Source organism: Ochotona curzoniae, unplaced genomic scaffold (assembly GCF_017591425.1).
Source record: "Ochotona curzoniae isolate NIBS_2020 unplaced genomic scaffold, NIBS_Ocur_1.0 scaffold_1037, whole genome shotgun sequence".
Taxonomy (NCBI): domain Eukaryota; kingdom Metazoa; phylum Chordata; class Mammalia; order Lagomorpha; family Ochotonidae; genus Ochotona; species Ochotona curzoniae.
Window position 1 is genome coordinate 28,252,081 of NW_024467083.1, and position 18,592 is coordinate 28,270,672.

An 18,592-nucleotide genomic window follows, 5' to 3' on the forward strand; every position below is an offset into this window, starting at 1 on the left:
GAGAACCGGGCAGAGCCAGAGGTAATAGGAGTGTCCTCTGTGGGGGTGGAGGAAAAAGAGGAAGGAAGGCCACTGAGTGATAAAACCCCTCTCTGTGGTTTTCAGAGGCTAAAGGTGACAAGAATGAAGGCCTGGGTGATGGCGGAAGTGGGGAGACAGGGGTTTAAAAGACCAAAGCATAGTCGATGGGCCAGAGCTCATCCAGCGTGGGGGCCCGGCTGAGAAGAGGAGGAGGAAGACTCCCTTCTGAGGTAAAGAGGTCTGGGGTGGGGGACCTGAGGTCTGGGCTGAGGGGTGGCCTCTGTGAGTTCCTGAGAAATGCTCTCGGCCCCCCTGGGAAGAGGAGTGCCACTTGTGCTGGGTAGCAACACGTGGTGAGCTCTTTGCCCGGGTTCAGACCCATCCTAAGGCTCCCCAGAAGTAAAGAGGCAGGCTGTGTTCAGGGGAGAGAAGCAGGTGTGTTCTACCTCCTCCAGGAGTAGGGTGGGTGGATGACCAAGGCTCAGCTCTGTAACAAAGGAGATCAACAGTAAAGGACAGCTGAGGGCAGGTGCCAAGATCTGACCCACCCCTCGGCTGGAGCACTCAAGATCTGAGCTAGGCCAGGCCTTGGCGGAATGCTCCCCCAAAGTTTGGGGCTGTCCCGTGGAGCCCCTAAGCAAAGCTCATGTCTCAGCTCCCGGGCTCTGTGGCTACAGCAAAGGCGGCCCCAGCTACTGCCAGCTATCTGGCAGTATAAATCTAGGAAACCCCAGGGCAGAGAAAATGCATTTGCTCAACAATAATTCCCCCCGACCCCGTGCTGCAAAGTGGGGAGACCTTCCCTCCATGAAGCAGGAGAACTGCTTGCCCCCTTCCCCCCCCCCCCCCCCCCCCCCCGGCCAGTTGCCACCTAAGGGGCCTGGTCCGCAGGGTTCATGACAGGGAATAATTCACTCATTGTTCCTCATGAATGTATTCATTCGTGGGCTTCGTGAAGAGGGGAACAGAATGGAGAAATACATCTGTACTTTTACCTGTCTCTACTAGAGAGGCAGCAGTGGCCAGAAACCAGAGTGGGATGTGCCATGGAGAAAAATCAGCGAGATTGTCAAACCTCCTTCGAGCAGAGGTGGCCTGGCATCGTCAGCCCTGTGATCCCACAGTGGTCACGGGCTAACAAGGGGCCTCAGGCACTCTCCGGAGTCTCCTACGGTGGCTTCTTCTGCTGCCCCACATGTTTCAGCTCGTTGAGCTTCAGATGGTATTTGGACAAGGGACTCTACAGGTTTCAACAGATCACTCAAGGGGGCTTCCGACGAGCAAGCCTGGCTCCAGTTTCTGAGAGGGGCCGGGACCAACGCTGTTTGACTCACAAATCTGGTTCCGCTTGAGTTGTGCAGGTTGGGAAATGTGGAGATGGGGTGCACCCCTTCACAGCCCCAAATAAGATTTCTCCAGACCTGGGGCATGGAATCTGGGTGCAGAGGTCTTAGAGCTGGGCACTGACCCCCAACTTCTCCAAGAGGCTCTCTCCAAGTCATCAGACAGTCCACACACTGCACAAATTTCAGTATGTCATTTCACTGTAACCATCCCAGCAGGTCCCCAAGGGAGCTTCCAACACAAGAGGAGCACCATGCTGGGCAATGGTTAAGTACCCTGGGCAAGGTCACAGAAGCCAGGGAGTCTACAACCAGAGCTGCCTCACCCCCTACCTAATTAAGAGAGTGGGTGCTGCCTCCCGGTTCTGAGTCCACAGCTCCTTCACCCTACCCCCATGCAACTAAGCAGTTTAAGAGCCCCAGGGAAGACTGCAAGAAAGGAGCCCGCACCTTGAACTGCACCCTTATCCTGGACCGCCCCTGGGAGGAGAAAGGGAAGCAGACACGCCTCTGACCTGCAGCAGGCCCAGAAAGTTCCCAGACTCCTTACCCTTTTCCCACTTTAGGAAGCTGGTTCCCTCCCTAGTACAGGCTGCATCCCCTGTACTAATCCAATCTTGCATGCGCGCGCACACACACACACACACACACTCACTCATTCACTCACCCACCCACCCACTCACTCGCTCCCGATGCGCCCCGCGGCTCTGGGAGGCAAAGACCTGGCGGACCCGGCGCCAAGCACCTGCTGGGCCGTCCCGGCTGCAGCTGGAAGGCAGCGCCCTCTAGCGGTCAGGGTGCAGAAGCCGCGGCCCGCCCCACTCCGAGGTGTGCTCACCATCCCGGGCACCAAGGTCACTTCTTCCCAGCGCATCCCGGCCCCGCACAGAGAGGGACCCACGGCCACTTACACTCTCTCCACTCCTATTGCGCCCCGCCGAGGGTCCTGCCGCCTTGGAGCCTGCGAGCCAGCTCCCGCGAGTGCTTGGAAACAGTTCCCAGCCCGCGCCCCTCCCAGCCCTCTGCACCAGTCTCTCGGGAAGCTTGCCTGGAGGAGGGACTTGACCTTTTAATTGACTCACAGCTAACCAGAGCCCAGCCAAGCCTGGAAGCCAGATGTCCCATTCCCCGCCTTACTTTACCCACCGAACCCCTGCAAGGCAGCAGCTCCTGGCAGCCTTGCCACACCCCTCCACCAAGAATCCCCCCCCTTCCGGGTCTTTGGGTTTGTGCTCTGCGACCTTACTCTGTTTTATTGAGTCCTTTCCTGGCAGCTGCAAGGAGAGGCACAAAACTCCGAAATCAAAACTAGCCTAACCTCTCTTAGCATTCAAGCTGCTGTACAGGACAGCCGTGGTTTCTGTAAATCACAAGGTCTCTCCTAGCCTCTTAGTAAGGACGACAGATTAAACAACAACACAGTGTCTCATCAAAACTAAACTCCAGCCCTGGTCCACTACGCAGGGGATCCAGAGGTCAGTGCCCCTGCGTGCCCAGTCCCGCATAGATGCTCACAAAGTGCTGGCAGGATGTGCCCATTTTATCGAAGGTTGAATTTTGCATCTGACCTGGGAGCCAAGTCACATGACTGTTCTTAGGACTAGCATTGGACATAAACAGACTGGGCCTACAATCTGGGCTTTTCAACCATGACCTTGGGCTGAATGAATCACGGCAGTCCTTAGCTTTCTCTTCAAATCAAAGAATGCCTTGTAGCTAGACATGAAACAAGTCACTTAAGATTCAGTGTATGGGTGCAGGAGTTACCAGGACATTTTGTTGGAGAATAGTGCTGCTTGAGGGTGTGACAGCAGAGGACCGGGAGCAGGAGAGGGGGGCTAGGGAAGGCCCTGGGACCTGCTTGGATGTGGTTTGTCCCCCGTGGGCACATGTGTCAGAAGCCTGGTCCCCAATGTGGCAGTATGAAAAGGTGATGGCACATTTAAAAAGTGGAGGTGGGCACAAGGTGAGTAAGGTGCCGCGGCATCATCGGAATGGATTCCTGTGGGACCTTGACATTGTTACACGGCAGCTTTCACTGGCCTGCCGCATCAGAACGCTGATCCGAGTGCTGGCTATTCTGCTTCCAGTCCAGCTCCCTGCTAACATGCCTGGGAATATGCACGGGCCAAGGTGAAGTTCTTGGTTCCTGGCTTCTGCCTGGTGCAGCCCTGGCTGTTGTAGCATTTGTGGGGTTCAACCAGAGCATGAAGGAACTCTCTCCCTCCCTCTTAAACTTCCTCTGTATTTCAAATAAATAAATCTGAAAAAGGGAGAAGATAAGAAGAAAAGAAAGGAAAGAAGTAGAAGAGGTTACTCTGTGGTTATTGCCTTTTTCAGTTTCTTTCTTTGAGTCCATTTTGGTCACTGGTATTCCCATAGAAAGCTGTTTATTTTGGCTAGCTTTTCTAAGTTTTAGCGCTGAATAATACAAAAAAAATAGCTCATAGATTTTTATTATACTTAACTTTATCATTATTTTTTCTTTCTATTCCTGGCTTTCATTTCCTTCCTATTTTATTGTGGTTTTGCCCTCCAGTAGGACAATTGACTAGAGTGTACGGGATGATAGTTTATCTGGCACAGCAAAAATGAAGACACTCAGGAGCAAAGACCGTGGGCAGGTTTGTGCAGTTGCAGAGCAGCTCGTGTTTGGATGACCCGTATCTTCCTTTGGCTGCAGCACAGGGATGGAGCCAGGGTATCAAACAGGTGCGAGAGTATGAAGGAATCCTGCAGGGGGCTGTTTCCACACTGTCCCCTCAGGTTTCACTGTGCCCTCAGAACCGATATTCCCCTGGGAACATCTAACTAGCCCAAGCCCAACTTGCAGACAGTGGGGAGAAGCTGTCTCCGCCCATTTGGGTCTTCCCCCCACCCCTCAAAACAATCAGGACTCTGCCTTCTCTTTGTCTTCCTCTCCCTCTTTTATTTAAAAGGCAGAGTTACAAATAAAGAGAGAAAAAGAGAGAAGGGGCAGTCTTCAACCTGCTGGTTCACTCCCCAAAAGGCTGTAACGGCTGGAGCTGGGCTGATCTGAAACTAGGAGCCAGGAGCTTCTTTCAGCTCTCCCATGAAGGTGCAGGGGCCCAAACACTTGGGTCATGCCCCACTGTCCTCGCAGCCCCTAAGCAGGGGCATCATCAGAAGAAGAGCAGTCAGGGACACAAAGTGGTGCCTATACAAGATGCCTGGGCTGCAGGCAGCGGCTTAGCTCCACTATGTCATGACACCAGCCCCTGCTCTTAACAGAAGAAAGGTGGCAATAAAAGATGGGAGTGGGAGCCAGTGTGATGGCATAGCAGGCTAAGCCTCTGCCCAGCATCTCATATGGGTGCCAGATCTAATCCCGACTACTTCACTTCCTGCCCAGCTTCCTGCTCATGGCCTGGGAGAACACCAGAGGATGACCCAAGCCCTAGCGAACCTGCATGTGCAGACCTGGAAACTTCAAGCTCCTAGCCTAGGATTGGCTCTGCTCCAGCCATTGAGGTCACTGGGAGTGAACCAGCAGATGGAAGATCTCTCTCTCTCTCTCTTTCTCTGCAAATCTGCCTTTTCAATAAAAAAATAATTAAATCTTTTTTTTAAAAAGGAAGATGGGACTGATTTTACTAAGATATGATTTTGAGGGCCTGGCGCGATAGCATAGTGGTTAAAGTCCTCGTCTTGAACATGCTGGGATTCCCATATGGGCGGCGGTTCTAATCCCAGTGACTCCACTTCCCATCCAGCTCCCTGCTTGTGGTCTGGGAAAGCAGTTGAGGACGGTCCAAAGCCTTGGGACCCTGCACCTGCGTGGGAGACCCAGAAGAGGCTCCTGGCTTCAGATTGGCTCAGCTCCAGCTCTTGTGGCCGCTTGGGGAGTGAACCATCGGACAGAAGATCTTCCTCTCTGTCTCTTCCCCTGTCTGTACATCTGCCTTTCCAAACAAAATAATAAATAAATCTTTAAAAAAAAAGATACGATATTGAGTAGTCAGAAGAGTCATACACTGGAGTACAGTGTGCATTAAGTATATAATATGCAGAAGAAATAGACACTGTATCCCCTCACCCCTCCCTCGCACTGCAGGGACCCTCCCATAGCTTGCCACTTTTTTTTTTTAAGATTTATTTATTTTTATTGGAAACACAGATATACAGAGAGGAGCAGAGACAGAGAGGAAGATCTTCTGTCCACTAATTCACTCCCCAAGCGGCCACAAGAGCTGGAGCTGAGCCAATCAGAAGCCAGGAGCCTCTTCCAGGTCTCCCACACGGGTGCAGGATCCTAAGGCTTTGGGCTGTCCTCGACTGCTTTCCCAGGCCACAAGCAGGAAGCTGCATGGGAAAAAGAGAACACACACACCTTTATTGCTTGCTATGATTTTTACAAGTAGGTTCTGCACGATTTTTACTGTCCTCTGAAAACTGGGGAAATCACAATTAGGCTTGTCTCGTCCTGTCCTCAGACTCTAATTCCCTGAACCTTTCCAGGTATGTTTACATTTGTTCATTGTCATGTATTTGTGCTACAACACTATTGAAGTGATCCACGTTATGCCTTTAGCTTTATTCTGTAAGTTGAAAACCAAATAAAAAGGCACCAACAATCTTAAAGTTATGTTAACATAATCTACAATTAAATCTAACAGTATAACTGGCTCTAAAGAAAAAAATGTCAAGTGTCAAACCAATTTCCTTTTCATTTTTTTCCCACTTTCCCGACCTTCTTCAGCAGCTCGCGTGTCTTGTATTTCAATATCATCATCCTTTGGGCTCAGTAGCGCTCCTCGCCCCTTCAATAATTTCTATCAAAGATGGTGGGAGGTGGTAGGTGGTAGCTTTCTCAGATGTATTCTCCACTTGTAGGTGCCCACGTGCTGTCCATGTGGGCACCAAGGAAGTGCAGTCTAACTCATGCGCCCTCCCCTGCACCAGCCGCTGACGAGTGATGGGCAGCGAGGAAGCAGCTTATGGAAAATGGGATTTTGACGTGTCTGTTGTTGGCGTCTAAGCTAACTGCGTAATGGCAGAGAATGGGGCCCTCAGGAACGGGTTCTTTCAGACATGCTTGATTGGCTAGTCCTGATCTAGTTTATAATTTTCCACATTTGTTTGAAAGGAGTCTGTGTTCTCCATACATGTCCGTGTGTTGGTGAGGTTAATTTGTCTGTTCTGTAAGCCTCTCCCCCCTTGTGTGTGCATCTGCTTGATTTGCCAGTAATTGAGAAAGAAGTTATTACTGTGGATTTTCCCGTGGTTTCCGTTCCTTACCACATTTTTTTTTTCAATTTTTGACTTACATAGTTTTTTTTCACTTAACATATACGAGATTATAACTATATTGTCTCGGTTAATTGAATCTTTTATTACTTCTTAGAAATCTTTTCTGCCAAAAAGATGTTTTTCTTTTTGTCTGATATTAACAAAGGTATGCCAGCTTTGTTTTGCTTAATATTAAATTCATCTTTTCCCATTCCTCAATTTTTAACCCTTACATACTAATATTTCAAACATATGTGAGTATGTGCATATGCTGTGTGTATATAGCAGATTTCCTTAAATCCATTCTTACAATTGACTTTCTTTTCTTTTTTTATTTGAAAGGCAGAGGCAGAAACGAAGATCATTCCCTAAATGCCTGCCACAGCCAGAACTGGGCCTGGCCAAAACCAGGAGACTAGAACTCATTCTAGATTTCTCCTGTGGCTGCTGGGATTGAAATTCCTGATGCATAACTTGCCACCTCCCAGGCTGCCCATTAGCAGGAAGCTGGATTCGAACTGGAGGGGGCCCAGTGGCGTGGCCTAGCAGCTAAAGTCTTCACCTTGAACGCGCCAGGCTCTCATATGGGCAACAGTTCTAATCCCAGCAGCCCCACTTCCCATCCATCTCCCTGCTTGTGGCCTGGGAAAGCAGTCCAGGAAAGCCCAAAGCTTTGGGACCCTGCACCCGCATTGGAGACCCAGAAGAAGCTCCTGGATCCTGGCTTCGGATCGGCATGGCACCGGCCGTTGCACTCACTTGGGGAATAAATCATCAGACGGAGGATCTTCCTCTCTGTCTCTCCTCCTCTCTGTATATCTGACTTTGCAATAAAAATAAATAAATCTTAAAAAAAAAAAAGAAGAAGAAGAAGTGGAATAGCCAGGACTTCAACAGGATACTGTGGTATGGGATGCAGGCTTCCCAAGCAGATTTAACCAGTTCCATTTAACAAGGAAGTTCAATCTGTGCTTCCATTGATTAGTTTGGCCTGTTTTGATTTATATATTTGGTTAATATATTTGAATTGGAATTATTTTTTCTTTTAAAATTTCATCTGTCACACAAACTAATGTGATTTATTCTACGATTGGGAATATTTTTAATTATCCAGACATATATCTATTCAATGAAAGCAGTAAACTGAAATTAGAGGTTTTCTAATTTTTTTAATTTGGCAACAAATTAAACTTTGGCAACAAACTTATCAATATTTTAAAACGCACTCTTATTAGCACATGATCGTCCAACAAACTATTTCAGCAGACAATTATTAAACATTATACTTTAACCTTCTGTGCATCCTTAAAGTGATAAATTGCCTTTTAAAAATCTTAATTCTGTAACTGGGTCAATGTACTTTTACTAAAGTTTACAAAGCTTCAATATCAATTATATTTCTATTTTTCAGTAGATATTTGTGTTGACAGACAATGGTCACATAAATAAGGAGATGAGAATGAAAGAAATTTTAACATTTTTTTAAAAAGACTTATCTATTTTATTTATTGCAAAGTCAGATATACAGAGAGAAGGAGAGACAGAGAGGAAGCTCTTCCATGCGCTGATTCACTCCCTAAGGAGCCGCAGCAGAAGGATCTGAGCCAATCTGAAGCCAGGAGTCAGGAGCTTCTTCCGGATCTCCCATGTGGGTGCAGGTGGGACTGCGACAGAACTACGCCAGGAGCCAGGATTTTCACCTGAGTTTCAACCAATCAGTGGCAGGAGCCCGGGTTCCTGAGCCACACCTCTACGGGATGCCAGAGTTGCAGGCAGGGCCTTTACTTATGCCGAGTGCCATGTCAGAAGGTGAGCAGACTGGGTTGGACAGCTCTCCTGGCTGAGCTGTAGCAGCAAGCGTCTGGGCAGTGGTTGCACTAGGGTGGATTCTGCCAGCCAGTGGGCCTTGGAAGGGTTTTCTCAACCTTGGAGCAATGAACTGAACATCATCTCAGAATTCCCAAAACCTTTCAAGCAATATCCTCAGAACATTCTTTTCCACATTGGGTTTCTTTTTTTTTTTTTTAAAGATTTGTTTTTATTTTTATTGAAAAAGCAGATTTACAAAGAGAAGAAGAGACAGTGAGTAAGTTATTCCATCCACTGCTTCACTGAGCTAAGCCAGTCCTAAGCCAAGAGCCAGGTGCTTCTTCTGGGTGTCCCTTGTGGATGCGGGGTCCCCTACTGCTTTCCCAGGCCACAAGCAGGGAGCTGAATGGCCAGTGGAGCAACTGGGACATGAACTGGCACCCATATAGGATCCTGGTGCATGCAAGGTAAGGACTTAGCCACTAGGCCATAGCACCAGGCCCAAATCAGGGTTTCTAATATGATATCAAGCGGACATTCTCATCCCGAGGGTTCTGATGTAGTTTGGCAGCTGGAAAGAGTCCCCTCCCTCTCCACTCCCAACCCTCAGGTACAAGAGAAAAGGAAAATTGGAAGCAATTGCCCCACTCAACTTCCCCCAAACCTTGACTCCCCCTATCCTCCAGTGGTCCTCATGGGCCTGCATTCTTGTCAATTATGTAAACAACATCAAACTAAAATAAAAATTCTTTTAAAAAGTGACAGCTAGGTTACTATCTCTGATTTAGAAAGCTCCTAAGAGTTGATACGTTTTTAAAATGCCAGGGTAGGGCCCAGCGGCCTGGCCTAGTGGCTAAAGTCCTTGCCTTGCATGCACTGGGTTCCCATATGGGTGCCAGTTCTAATCCCAGCAGCCCCACTTTCCATCCAGCTCCCTGCTTGTGGCCCGGGAAAGCAGTCGAGGACGGCCCAAAGCCTTGGGGCCCTGCACCCGTGTGGGAGACCTGGAAGAGGTTCCACGTTCCCAGCTTCGGATCAGCTTGCAGTACTGGCCGTTGTGGCTCACTTGGGGAGTGAATCATCGGACAGAAGATCTTCCTCTCAGTCTCTCCTCCTCTCTGTATATCTGACTTTGTAATAATAATAAGTAAATAAATAAATTTTAACAAACAAACAAAAAAAGCTAGGGTTGGGGTCTGGCATGGTAGCCTAGTGGCTAAAGTCCTCACCTTGCATTTGCTGGGAGCCCATATGGGCACCAGTTCATGACCTGAAGGCCCCGCTTCCCATCCAATTCCCTGCTTGTGGCCTGGGAAAGCAGTCGATGACAGCCCAAAGTCTTGGGACCCTGTACCCGCGTGGGAGTCCCAGAAGAAACTCCTGGCTTCGTATCAACTCAGCACTGGCCATTGCAGCCACTTGGGAGTGAATCAGTGGAAGAAGACCTTTCTCTCTCTCTCCTTCTCTCTGTATATCTGACTTTCCAGTAAAAATAAATTAATTTTAAGGAAATGCAGCGGCAGGTGCTTAGCCTAGTAACTAAGATGCCAATTGGTATGTCACTGCCTGTACTCAATCCCTGCCTCCACTCCAATTCCAGCTTCATGCTGACGTATGTTCTGGGCAGGGGGACAGCAGGTGATGGCTCTATTAATTAGGTTTGTGCCATCCATGAAGGAGACCCGGGTTGTGCTCCTGGCTCCCTGGGTTTAGCAAAGGCTGTTGAAGGCATTTGGAGAGTGAGCCAGCAGATGAGCCCTCTCTCTCTTTCAAAATGCAAACAATATGAACATGCAATGTAGAAGATGAAATACTAATGGCCAATGAACACATGAAAAGATTCTGAATCTCACTAGTGGAAGAAACGCAAAACTAGACAAGTGGGATCTAAATGTTCATCTATCAGGCTGGCAAAAAATGTCAAATCACAGCTCAGATCCAGCACTCACAAGGGCACAAGTGAAGGTGCGTAGCAAGCAATCTTGGTAAGCGTTTGAACGTCAGCAAAACCTTCTCAGAGAGGAAACTGACAATAGTACAGAAATATTTTAATGATCACATTCTGTGATCCAGCAATCCAATTTAAGAAACCGATCACATAAAAACAGAACCTTTCACGGTTTATTATACCTCTTGCTATCGCCTCTTTTCTCCCCAGCACACCTCACCTGATTTGCTGTCAGCTTCCAAGCCAGCTGGACTCTCACACCCAAGTTCTCCTCCAATTCTATCATCCTTTGGCCAACTGAACCAGTGCCTGGAACAGGCAGATGGTCCTGGAGCCTGGCACAGCTTTGTCCAGTGCATCCTGCTGTGCTATCAGGACAGTGAAGTCAAGGACACCAGTGGAGCCAACATTTGCTTCGAGTTCCTTGGGCTACTGACAACGTACAGGATCCCAATGACACCTGGCAAAGCCTGCTACATCCTGGCCATCCTGCTGGCAACTGTGGACATACAGCCCGGAGGTGAGGATGGCACCCAGGGGAGTACCATCAGAGAACATCCCGGGCTCACGGGGAGGGATCCCATGATTTTTTCTCAGTGGGAAGGAAAAGAATCCACTCTTAATGCCGATGAAAGAGTAAAGACTAGCATCCCTTGTTTTTGTTAAAATGACTACCATTGCTCTGACATTCTGCCCCTGCTAGGGGATGCAAAGACCCTGGTAACCCAGACCTCCTCCTAAGATTCCTTCAAGCCTTTACTCTACTGTTTGAAATTCAGGTTCAAGATCCAGGTACTTTAGTCTTTGTCAGCTTTATCAATCCATTTAACCAACTTCTCTGTGCCTCAGTTTATTTATAAAATGTAAGAAGGGATACCTGCCTCTATTGCTAAAATAATAAAAGACCTTCTTTAGAAGTTTCCTTTGGAGAGTAGCAATAAAACGTAAGCTATTTCTGAGTGAATGAATGGCTAGGCCCCCCTCACACAGAGTGTAGGCCACAAGCCACTTGTTCAAGCGGAGGTTGTTTAATGGCTCTGGGAGCCATCCCTGTCTCTGCCGCAAACATTTCCTATGAGTGACCCTAGTGCACTGTGTGTGGCAGACAGAGTCTTTCAAGGGAAAACAAGTCATAGGTTTTCAGCCTGCCTCAACATCCATCTCCTAAGCTTTAAGCAGACAGTCGGATTTAAACAAGGTTGATTAATGGAGTGGAGCTGAGGGAGCCAAGGATGGAGATGAGAGAGGGCATGGCCATGGACCGTAAAATAGGAACTATACAATCAAATGAGGTGGTGGGGATCAATGAACCAGAGTATCAGAAGGGCCAAGGCACCCAGTGGTTAAGCGAACACCACTTCTGCATCTGGCTATGGAATGTTTTCAGACAATGCTAACCGGCACCATCAAAGAGTCCTGGGCTTTGGAGATGAATGGTCCTTCACCAGCCTTTTTCTCCTGTTTCCATACCAGTTCACATTAGCATTTTCAATCTTTTCTGATGTTTGCAAATCCTGTGTCTCACCCTTTTCATTTTTAAAAGAGATTTATTTTTATTATAAAGTCAGATATACAGAGAGGAGACAGAGAGGAAGATCTTCTGTCAGTTAATTCACTCCCCAAGTGTCTGTAACAGCCAGAGCTGAGCCAATCTGAAGCCAGGATCCAGGAGCTTCTTCTGGGTCTCCCACGTGGGTGCAGGGTCCCAAGACTTTGGGCTGTCCTCAGCTGCTTTCCCAGGCCACAAACAGGGAGCTGGATGGGAAGCAGGGTTGCTGGGATTAGAACCTGCACCCATATGGACTCCCAGCATGTGCAAGATGAGGACTTAGCTGCTACGCTACCACACTGGGTCCGCACCCTTTTGACAAATTTTACTCATCTTTCAGGTCTTAACTCCCACAGTAACCTCTCTGTCAAGCTTTCCTGATTCTTCCAGACAGACTAAGCCTTAGGAGTCCTCCACTAATAGTGACTGAAATGGGTTGTAGGTTCATGCCACTCTGTCTTTACACCAGGCTGTAAGCTTTTCGGAAGTGTGGCTCACGGCTTATTCATCATGGTCCCAGCAACATGCTTGATAGAGTGCATGCCTGGAGGTATTTGTTAAATAGATGCAGGAACAAAGAAATCTATGAATGAATCGAAGTTCTAAGCTAAGGATCTTATCTCTCCTTAGCTCTCATTTTCCATGTCAGTCAGTTACTACCAAGGGAATTCACTAACTTGCCTAAGTCACTCAGTCAACAGCAGCCATTATCTGTGTCTCCTGTGGGCCAGTCATTGTCAAGCCTCATGGCAGATGTCTAAGGGACAAGGAGCAGTGATGGTGGGAGCCAGGGAACTCCTCCATGGGTAATTCCTTCCCTCCCCCTTCCAGGATGTGTACATATCATCGCCTCAGCTGAACAGGAAGGAAAGCAGCTGAAGTTAATCTGCACTCTGTGGCACACGAAGGAAGAGGCTGAGGGCATCGTAGTGTTTTTGTGCAAAGACAAGTCATTGCACTGTTCCCCCGAGACTAGCTTGCAGCAGCTAAGACTTCCGCGTGAGCTGGGAATAAGTAATCGCAGTGAAATGCCATCTCAGCTGGTGTTCACCATACACCCGGTCATGCCATCAGACAGTGGGACCTATCAGTGCTGTGCCAGCAGCCAGAATCCAGACAGGAAATTTCAGGGCCATTTCTTCTCTGTTCATGTTTCAGGTAAGTTCCTCAGAGCCCCCGGGGCCACCCCATGGGACAGGGAGAAGGGCGGTTGTCTGGAGACATGAGCAGATGCCTCAGGTCCTGGAGAGATAATCTCCTTCCCTCATGATTCAGTCCTTTTGCAACACTCCTGCTGGCTGATGCCGTCTTGACTCAAAGCATATACGATGAGGTCACCTCCTTTCGGCTTCCACAGGCCCACTCCATTGTTATGGACCAGGAGACAGAGTCAGAGTGGTGCCACTCTCTGAGCAGCCAGCAAGAGCAGAGAAAGGTCTAGCATTCAGGCTTCCTGGTCCCCTATGATTACAGTTCGTTTAACCTTCTCTTGTCCAGGCTGACTTGCATTCTCTCCCTTGCTTCCTGGACTCCTCCTGACTGACTTGCCTACTGCATTCTGCACTCTGACTACTCTGTCATCCAACTCCTGCTTCACAGTCCTCTGGTTCTCTTTGGCTCTCCCTTTCCTATTCTTCTACTTCTTTCTGCCTCCTACTCTGAAACATGAGCACTCTCCAACAGTACTCCTCATCCCTTCAACCTTTTCTACTCTTCAAAGTTCTCATCCATCCTCATGATTTAGACCTGTGCTTTCTTTGCAACTGCTCAGTCAACTTCTCTCAAAGCTAGCTCTAGCTCGAGCCTCTCGCTAGCTCTAGCCTTAACCTCATTCCTAAGTGTAAATATTTTCACTGACAATGAACTCCTAGCTCTTAGATGCTGTCATCCCCCTCAAATTCAACCGGAACTATCCTTTCAACACCCTATTTCTATCCATGATTCAGTTAAACCTTTGGTTTCTTCTTTCCTTACCCCTCATGCAGTTAGTCACTTAGTGCTTCTAGTTCTTTCCCATACATATTCCTTTCAAAGTTATCATCAAGTTATTTATGCCATCACATTGAAAATGTCCCAGTGGTTATCTAACTGGTGAGTCCCTTGCGATCACCAACTGGGTCTCAGATTTTATCTGCTTCATTTACCACAAAGCCTGGTACTGTGCCTAATAAACGGTTCACAGCTGTAAATACTATTTCCAATCCATCTTGAACTGCCATCGGACTCATCTTTCTAAATGCTAATTTATCCATATCACCACCACGCATCAGGCTTACATGGCCTGTGGCCTCAGTTTTTAGGAAACCTGACACTGAAGACTCAGTGTAATTTCATTCTAAATCTTCAATTTCAGCTAAGCCTTGAGTACAACACAGCCCTTGCTCTTTATAATCAGGAATTTATACTCTGACATGTCCTAAAGTTGTCTTGTGATAGTTCCCCCTTTAAAAAAAATCTTTCTTGTCCTCCAGCATACTTGACATTTGGACAACTCCCAAATGTGGAAATCAGGTTCCTTTTAGGCAAGGGAAACTCGTAAGAGCAGACAGGTAACAGGCAATACTAATAAATAATGTCTAGCATTGATTGTTTCCATTCAAGTAATGGGCATTAGATGTTATTACTGTATTTCATGTCTATGGCCTTTTGAGGTAGGAACTGTTATTGTCCTGTGGTAATTCAAGTTTGAGGATAATTTAAGTGTATGTTTAATAAAAATCCATGTCCATTCCAAATTTCAGGATTTTTTAAATTTCAAGATTTTAAAAAAGGAATTATTTTACTTTCATTTTGAAGATAGAGTGACTCAAGAGGAGAAAGAGAGAGAAATCTTCCATCCATTGCTCCCCAAATGGCAGCAATAGCCAGAGTTGGGCTGCTCTGAAGCCAGGAACTTCTGAGTTTTCTATATGTGTGAAGAGACCCAAAGACTTGGGCCATCCTCTGCTGGCACAACAGGCACAACAGCAGGGAGCTGGATGGAAATAGAGCAGCTGGGACTCAAAGCAATGCCCATAGGGGATGCTGGCACCACAAATGGCAGTTTAATGTGCTGCACCATGGCACTGACCTCTAAGTTCCAAGATTTTCACATGCCCAATGGCTTGACCCTCTCCAGAAAATGTCTTGAAGCTGGAATTTAGGTGTACTCATACCCAAAGCGATTAGGCTGTTTCAGTTATCTCTATGGCGGTGCTTTATTCAAGTCTACCTGCAGCCTCAGCGTCTGACACACAGTAGGTGTGCCCTTATTTATTGCTTCTTAAGTTCATCACCACCACCACCCAAAGAGGTTAAAATACCTGCTTGGGCAATCAGTTACGCCAGGAGATATCCTTGGCAATCGCAAAGAGTTGTTCTGAGACAATGCAAAAGGAGGTGGTAATGCTTTCCGAAACCCTCCCTGATCTATTGATTCTCTTTGAACCAGAGACAGGCAACTGGACAGTGACAGGACTGAAACAAAGACAACAGCCTGAGTTTCCCTACAACAAAGGTTCTCTCAGCACAGGCTTTCTGCAAGAAAAGGTCTGGATGCTGCTGCTCACCAGCCTGGCGGTCCCTCCAGGTAGGTCCAGAGGACCTTGAGTGTCCCCAACAGTGGCAGCACTGTACCTATGCCACCTTGACTATGGAAGAGGTGACTTGAAAGGAGTTGGAGGAGGAAATGCCCTTAAACCCTGGCTGTCCACAGGGAAGTTCAAACCTCTATGAGGGTGAGTAAAACCAGCTTACCAACACTTTAAAAATGTCCTAAAATGGCTTCTGGAGGAAGACAGGTGAATCAGACTTTCCACTGGGTAGGAGGTCAGACTTGTTTGGAAAAGCCTGTGGGAGGCAGGTGGATACAGCTGCTTCTACTCACTGTATGAACTCAGGGCTACAACCTGAGGCAACAGGCCTTTGGCAATTACATGAAGGCAAAAAAGGCAACATTCTTGATCTGCAGCTGGGTTTTGAATAATGCCGCTCCCTACAGAGGCCAATGAGTCTATTGAACACTTGCAGCTCAAGCCCCTGAGCCCACATGCCAGTTTCCCCATTGCATAACCAGAAACTGATCGAGTTTTCCCTTTACAGAGCCACAGAGTTAGAACTTGCAATAATCTGCCACTATGTTCTTTCCTGTTACAAGTAACTGATGTAGGTCTTCACCTGCCCTTAGCATTCCTGAAATCGGTAACCACTATTTGAGTGCCACCATAATGCAAGCTCTATAAACTCAGGGGCTTTTATCTTGTCTGACTCAACAGAAAGACAATACATACCAGATTATAGTAGGCCTTTGTTAACTTGTATGAGTCAGGTACTTTACAGATGTAATGCCTAACATACAAACAACCCTTCACCCCATTACTCATTAAGAAACAGGCACCAGGAAGTGAAAACGCTGCCTGCTTCACAAGAATACAGTCCTTCTCACTCTAAAACTTCATATTCCCAGTCACACACTCAGTAGGCCAGGCACCAATACAACCTCTTTCACACCCTCCCCATTCTGAGGTTTCAGAATCTGGACTAGCAAAACACTCTCTGCCCTGACCCCCAACCTGCAAACCATTGAAAACAGCATCCTGATCTGGACCTGTCAAGGTGAAACTATGCTACTTTGTGGGAGAAAACAAGAATATCAAGGTCTCCTCCCCACCCCCCTCACTAAATCTAAACTCCTTTAGATGGTTATGCTACTATGTTTTCAGTAAAATAAATTTTGCTTGGCCATCTCTAGTGAAAACCCTTAACAGAGCAGCCTGGGACTAGCCACACAACCTGCTGGCTACCTGTAACCAAATTTGACTCCCAAGAAATTCTACCAAAAAACAAAACCTGAGTTCTTTCCTCTCTTCCAGTTAGGCCAAAAAAAAAAAAAAAATGAACTTTTGACTCCAATTATTTGTTTTTTCCTGTATTTAAACAAAATCAAAGCTAAGGACTTGATTAAGCAGTTCTCAGGAGGAGCTGCCTTTCTTTTCTTGCAACTCAAGGTTACATAGGTAGTGCTGCCAAGTAGCAATTCCATGTTTCTCAGGCCCAGAAGGAAAATCACATTTTCGCATAAATCAGGGAGTATCCCGGACTGCTACGCTTCCCTCAGCTCCTGGAAGCTGATCTCACAGAACAGGTTGGACTCACTACGCCAATACAGCGTTACAGAGGGAAACCTACCTTGGGCTTTTTGAGCGGCGTGTTTCGTCTTCGTCCAGCCTTGCAGCAAGGAGGCACCTGGGGTTGTCTCCGCTCCCGTCAGTATCTGATGGCCTGGGATTACAACCGCCGCTTCAGCCAGTCAGACACAACACTTATAACCTGTTCCTGCTTTTCCTCTTCCACTCCTCCAGTCCTGTGGGCCTATCACACACACAGCCCGGGAGAGGCCAGCCTCCGTGTGACATCAGGTATTTTGCTGCTTTTCAAATTGTGAAGCCATAACACAAACTTTTTTCTTTTCACAGCTTGGGGGTCTTTTTCTAGCATGATATGAACAGAAGACAGAGAGCATGAGACATTATATATGCCAAGTCTGAAGGGAACACAAAGTGGGGCGACTCCTGGAAATCCGAGACCCTCTCCTTGTGCTGCCAAAGCAAACTCCCCTTCCTTCTGCAAAGAAACACTGCAGCTTCTGTGGCAGTGGCCCCGGGCCAGGGGCCCAAGAACCAAACAAGCGTCTGCAGAACTCTGCCTCTTCCCTATGCCTTTCAATCAAGTAAAATAAGTCAAACACGATGAAAACATTGATTTTTTTTTTTTTGAAATTTTATTAACACTATAAAGAGAGAGGAAACAGGCAGACACAGGGAGGAGATAAAGAGCACCAGAGCCAGTGACTGACTTGGCATGAAAGTGAGGAAATCAAGACGTGGGTGTTCAACAGCACCCACACGCACTGCGGAAAGACCTGTGCAGGCCAGAAGCGGGGCACATTCCCCTTAACTGCTTCAACTCACCAACCCCCTCTGGTCCTTTGTCCTTTTCTTAAATAAATGCTCACATCAGTCTCTACTCCTAAACTCACACAACCTCCTTTCTCTCTATAGATGCCCTCCTGTCATACTAACATGGAGAAGGGACAGGTTATTCACAACAGAGCCCGTTACATGAATCAAGATGCAGGAACACAGGAGCTTTGGGTGCAGCTAACTGGCAGGCCGCCAAAACAAACAGATGTCTTACCTGTGCTCCTTGGCAAGGATTAAATGAAGGAGGCTTAGGTTGTGGAAATTGAGAGAGAGAAGGCTGAACAGATGGACTTCCAATTTTGGTCTGCAATGTACCAGTTTTATGTCCTTGGGAAAACCGCACCTTCAGATGCTACCTGTTCATCAGTGAAGCACACTATCGCCTACTGCTTTGTTTCCACAGGACGGTTCTGAAGGTCAAATGAGATTCTGGGTGGAGAAACCAGAGCCATGTGAATTCTGACCTTAAACTCTCCAAAGCTTTTCTCTGCCTATAGATCGTTTCTAATTAAATCTCACCCAAACATGGTTAGATAGGTCTTGTACATTTTACTTTTCAATATTCTGAAAACATGAAATTTAAATGGATAAAGTATTAAAGAGTTGAACAGGAGGCCAGTATTGTAGCACTACAGGATAAGCTGTTGTCTGCAACATCAGTATCCCATATGGGTGGTGGTTCAAGACCTGGCTCCTCTACTTCCAATCCAGT

The 18,592-nt window shown here is 47.3% G+C and overlaps 1 protein-coding gene across 1 annotated transcript; it reads left to right on the forward strand.

Moving 5' to 3' along the window:
• The first annotated feature begins 3,276 nt into the window (after positions 1–3,276).
• On the forward strand, positions 3,277–17,647 carry CD160 (CD160 molecule). The gene is made up of 5 exons (XM_040999057.1): positions 3,277–3,330; positions 10,582–10,891; positions 12,752–13,078; positions 15,351–15,488; positions 17,374–17,647. Exons 1-5 carry the CDS (start codon positions 3,277–3,279, stop codon positions 17,400–17,402), a joined length of 858 nt encoding a protein of 285 aa, XP_040854991.1. The 3' UTR covers positions 17,403–17,647.
• Positions 17,648–18,592: the final 945 nt, after the last annotated feature.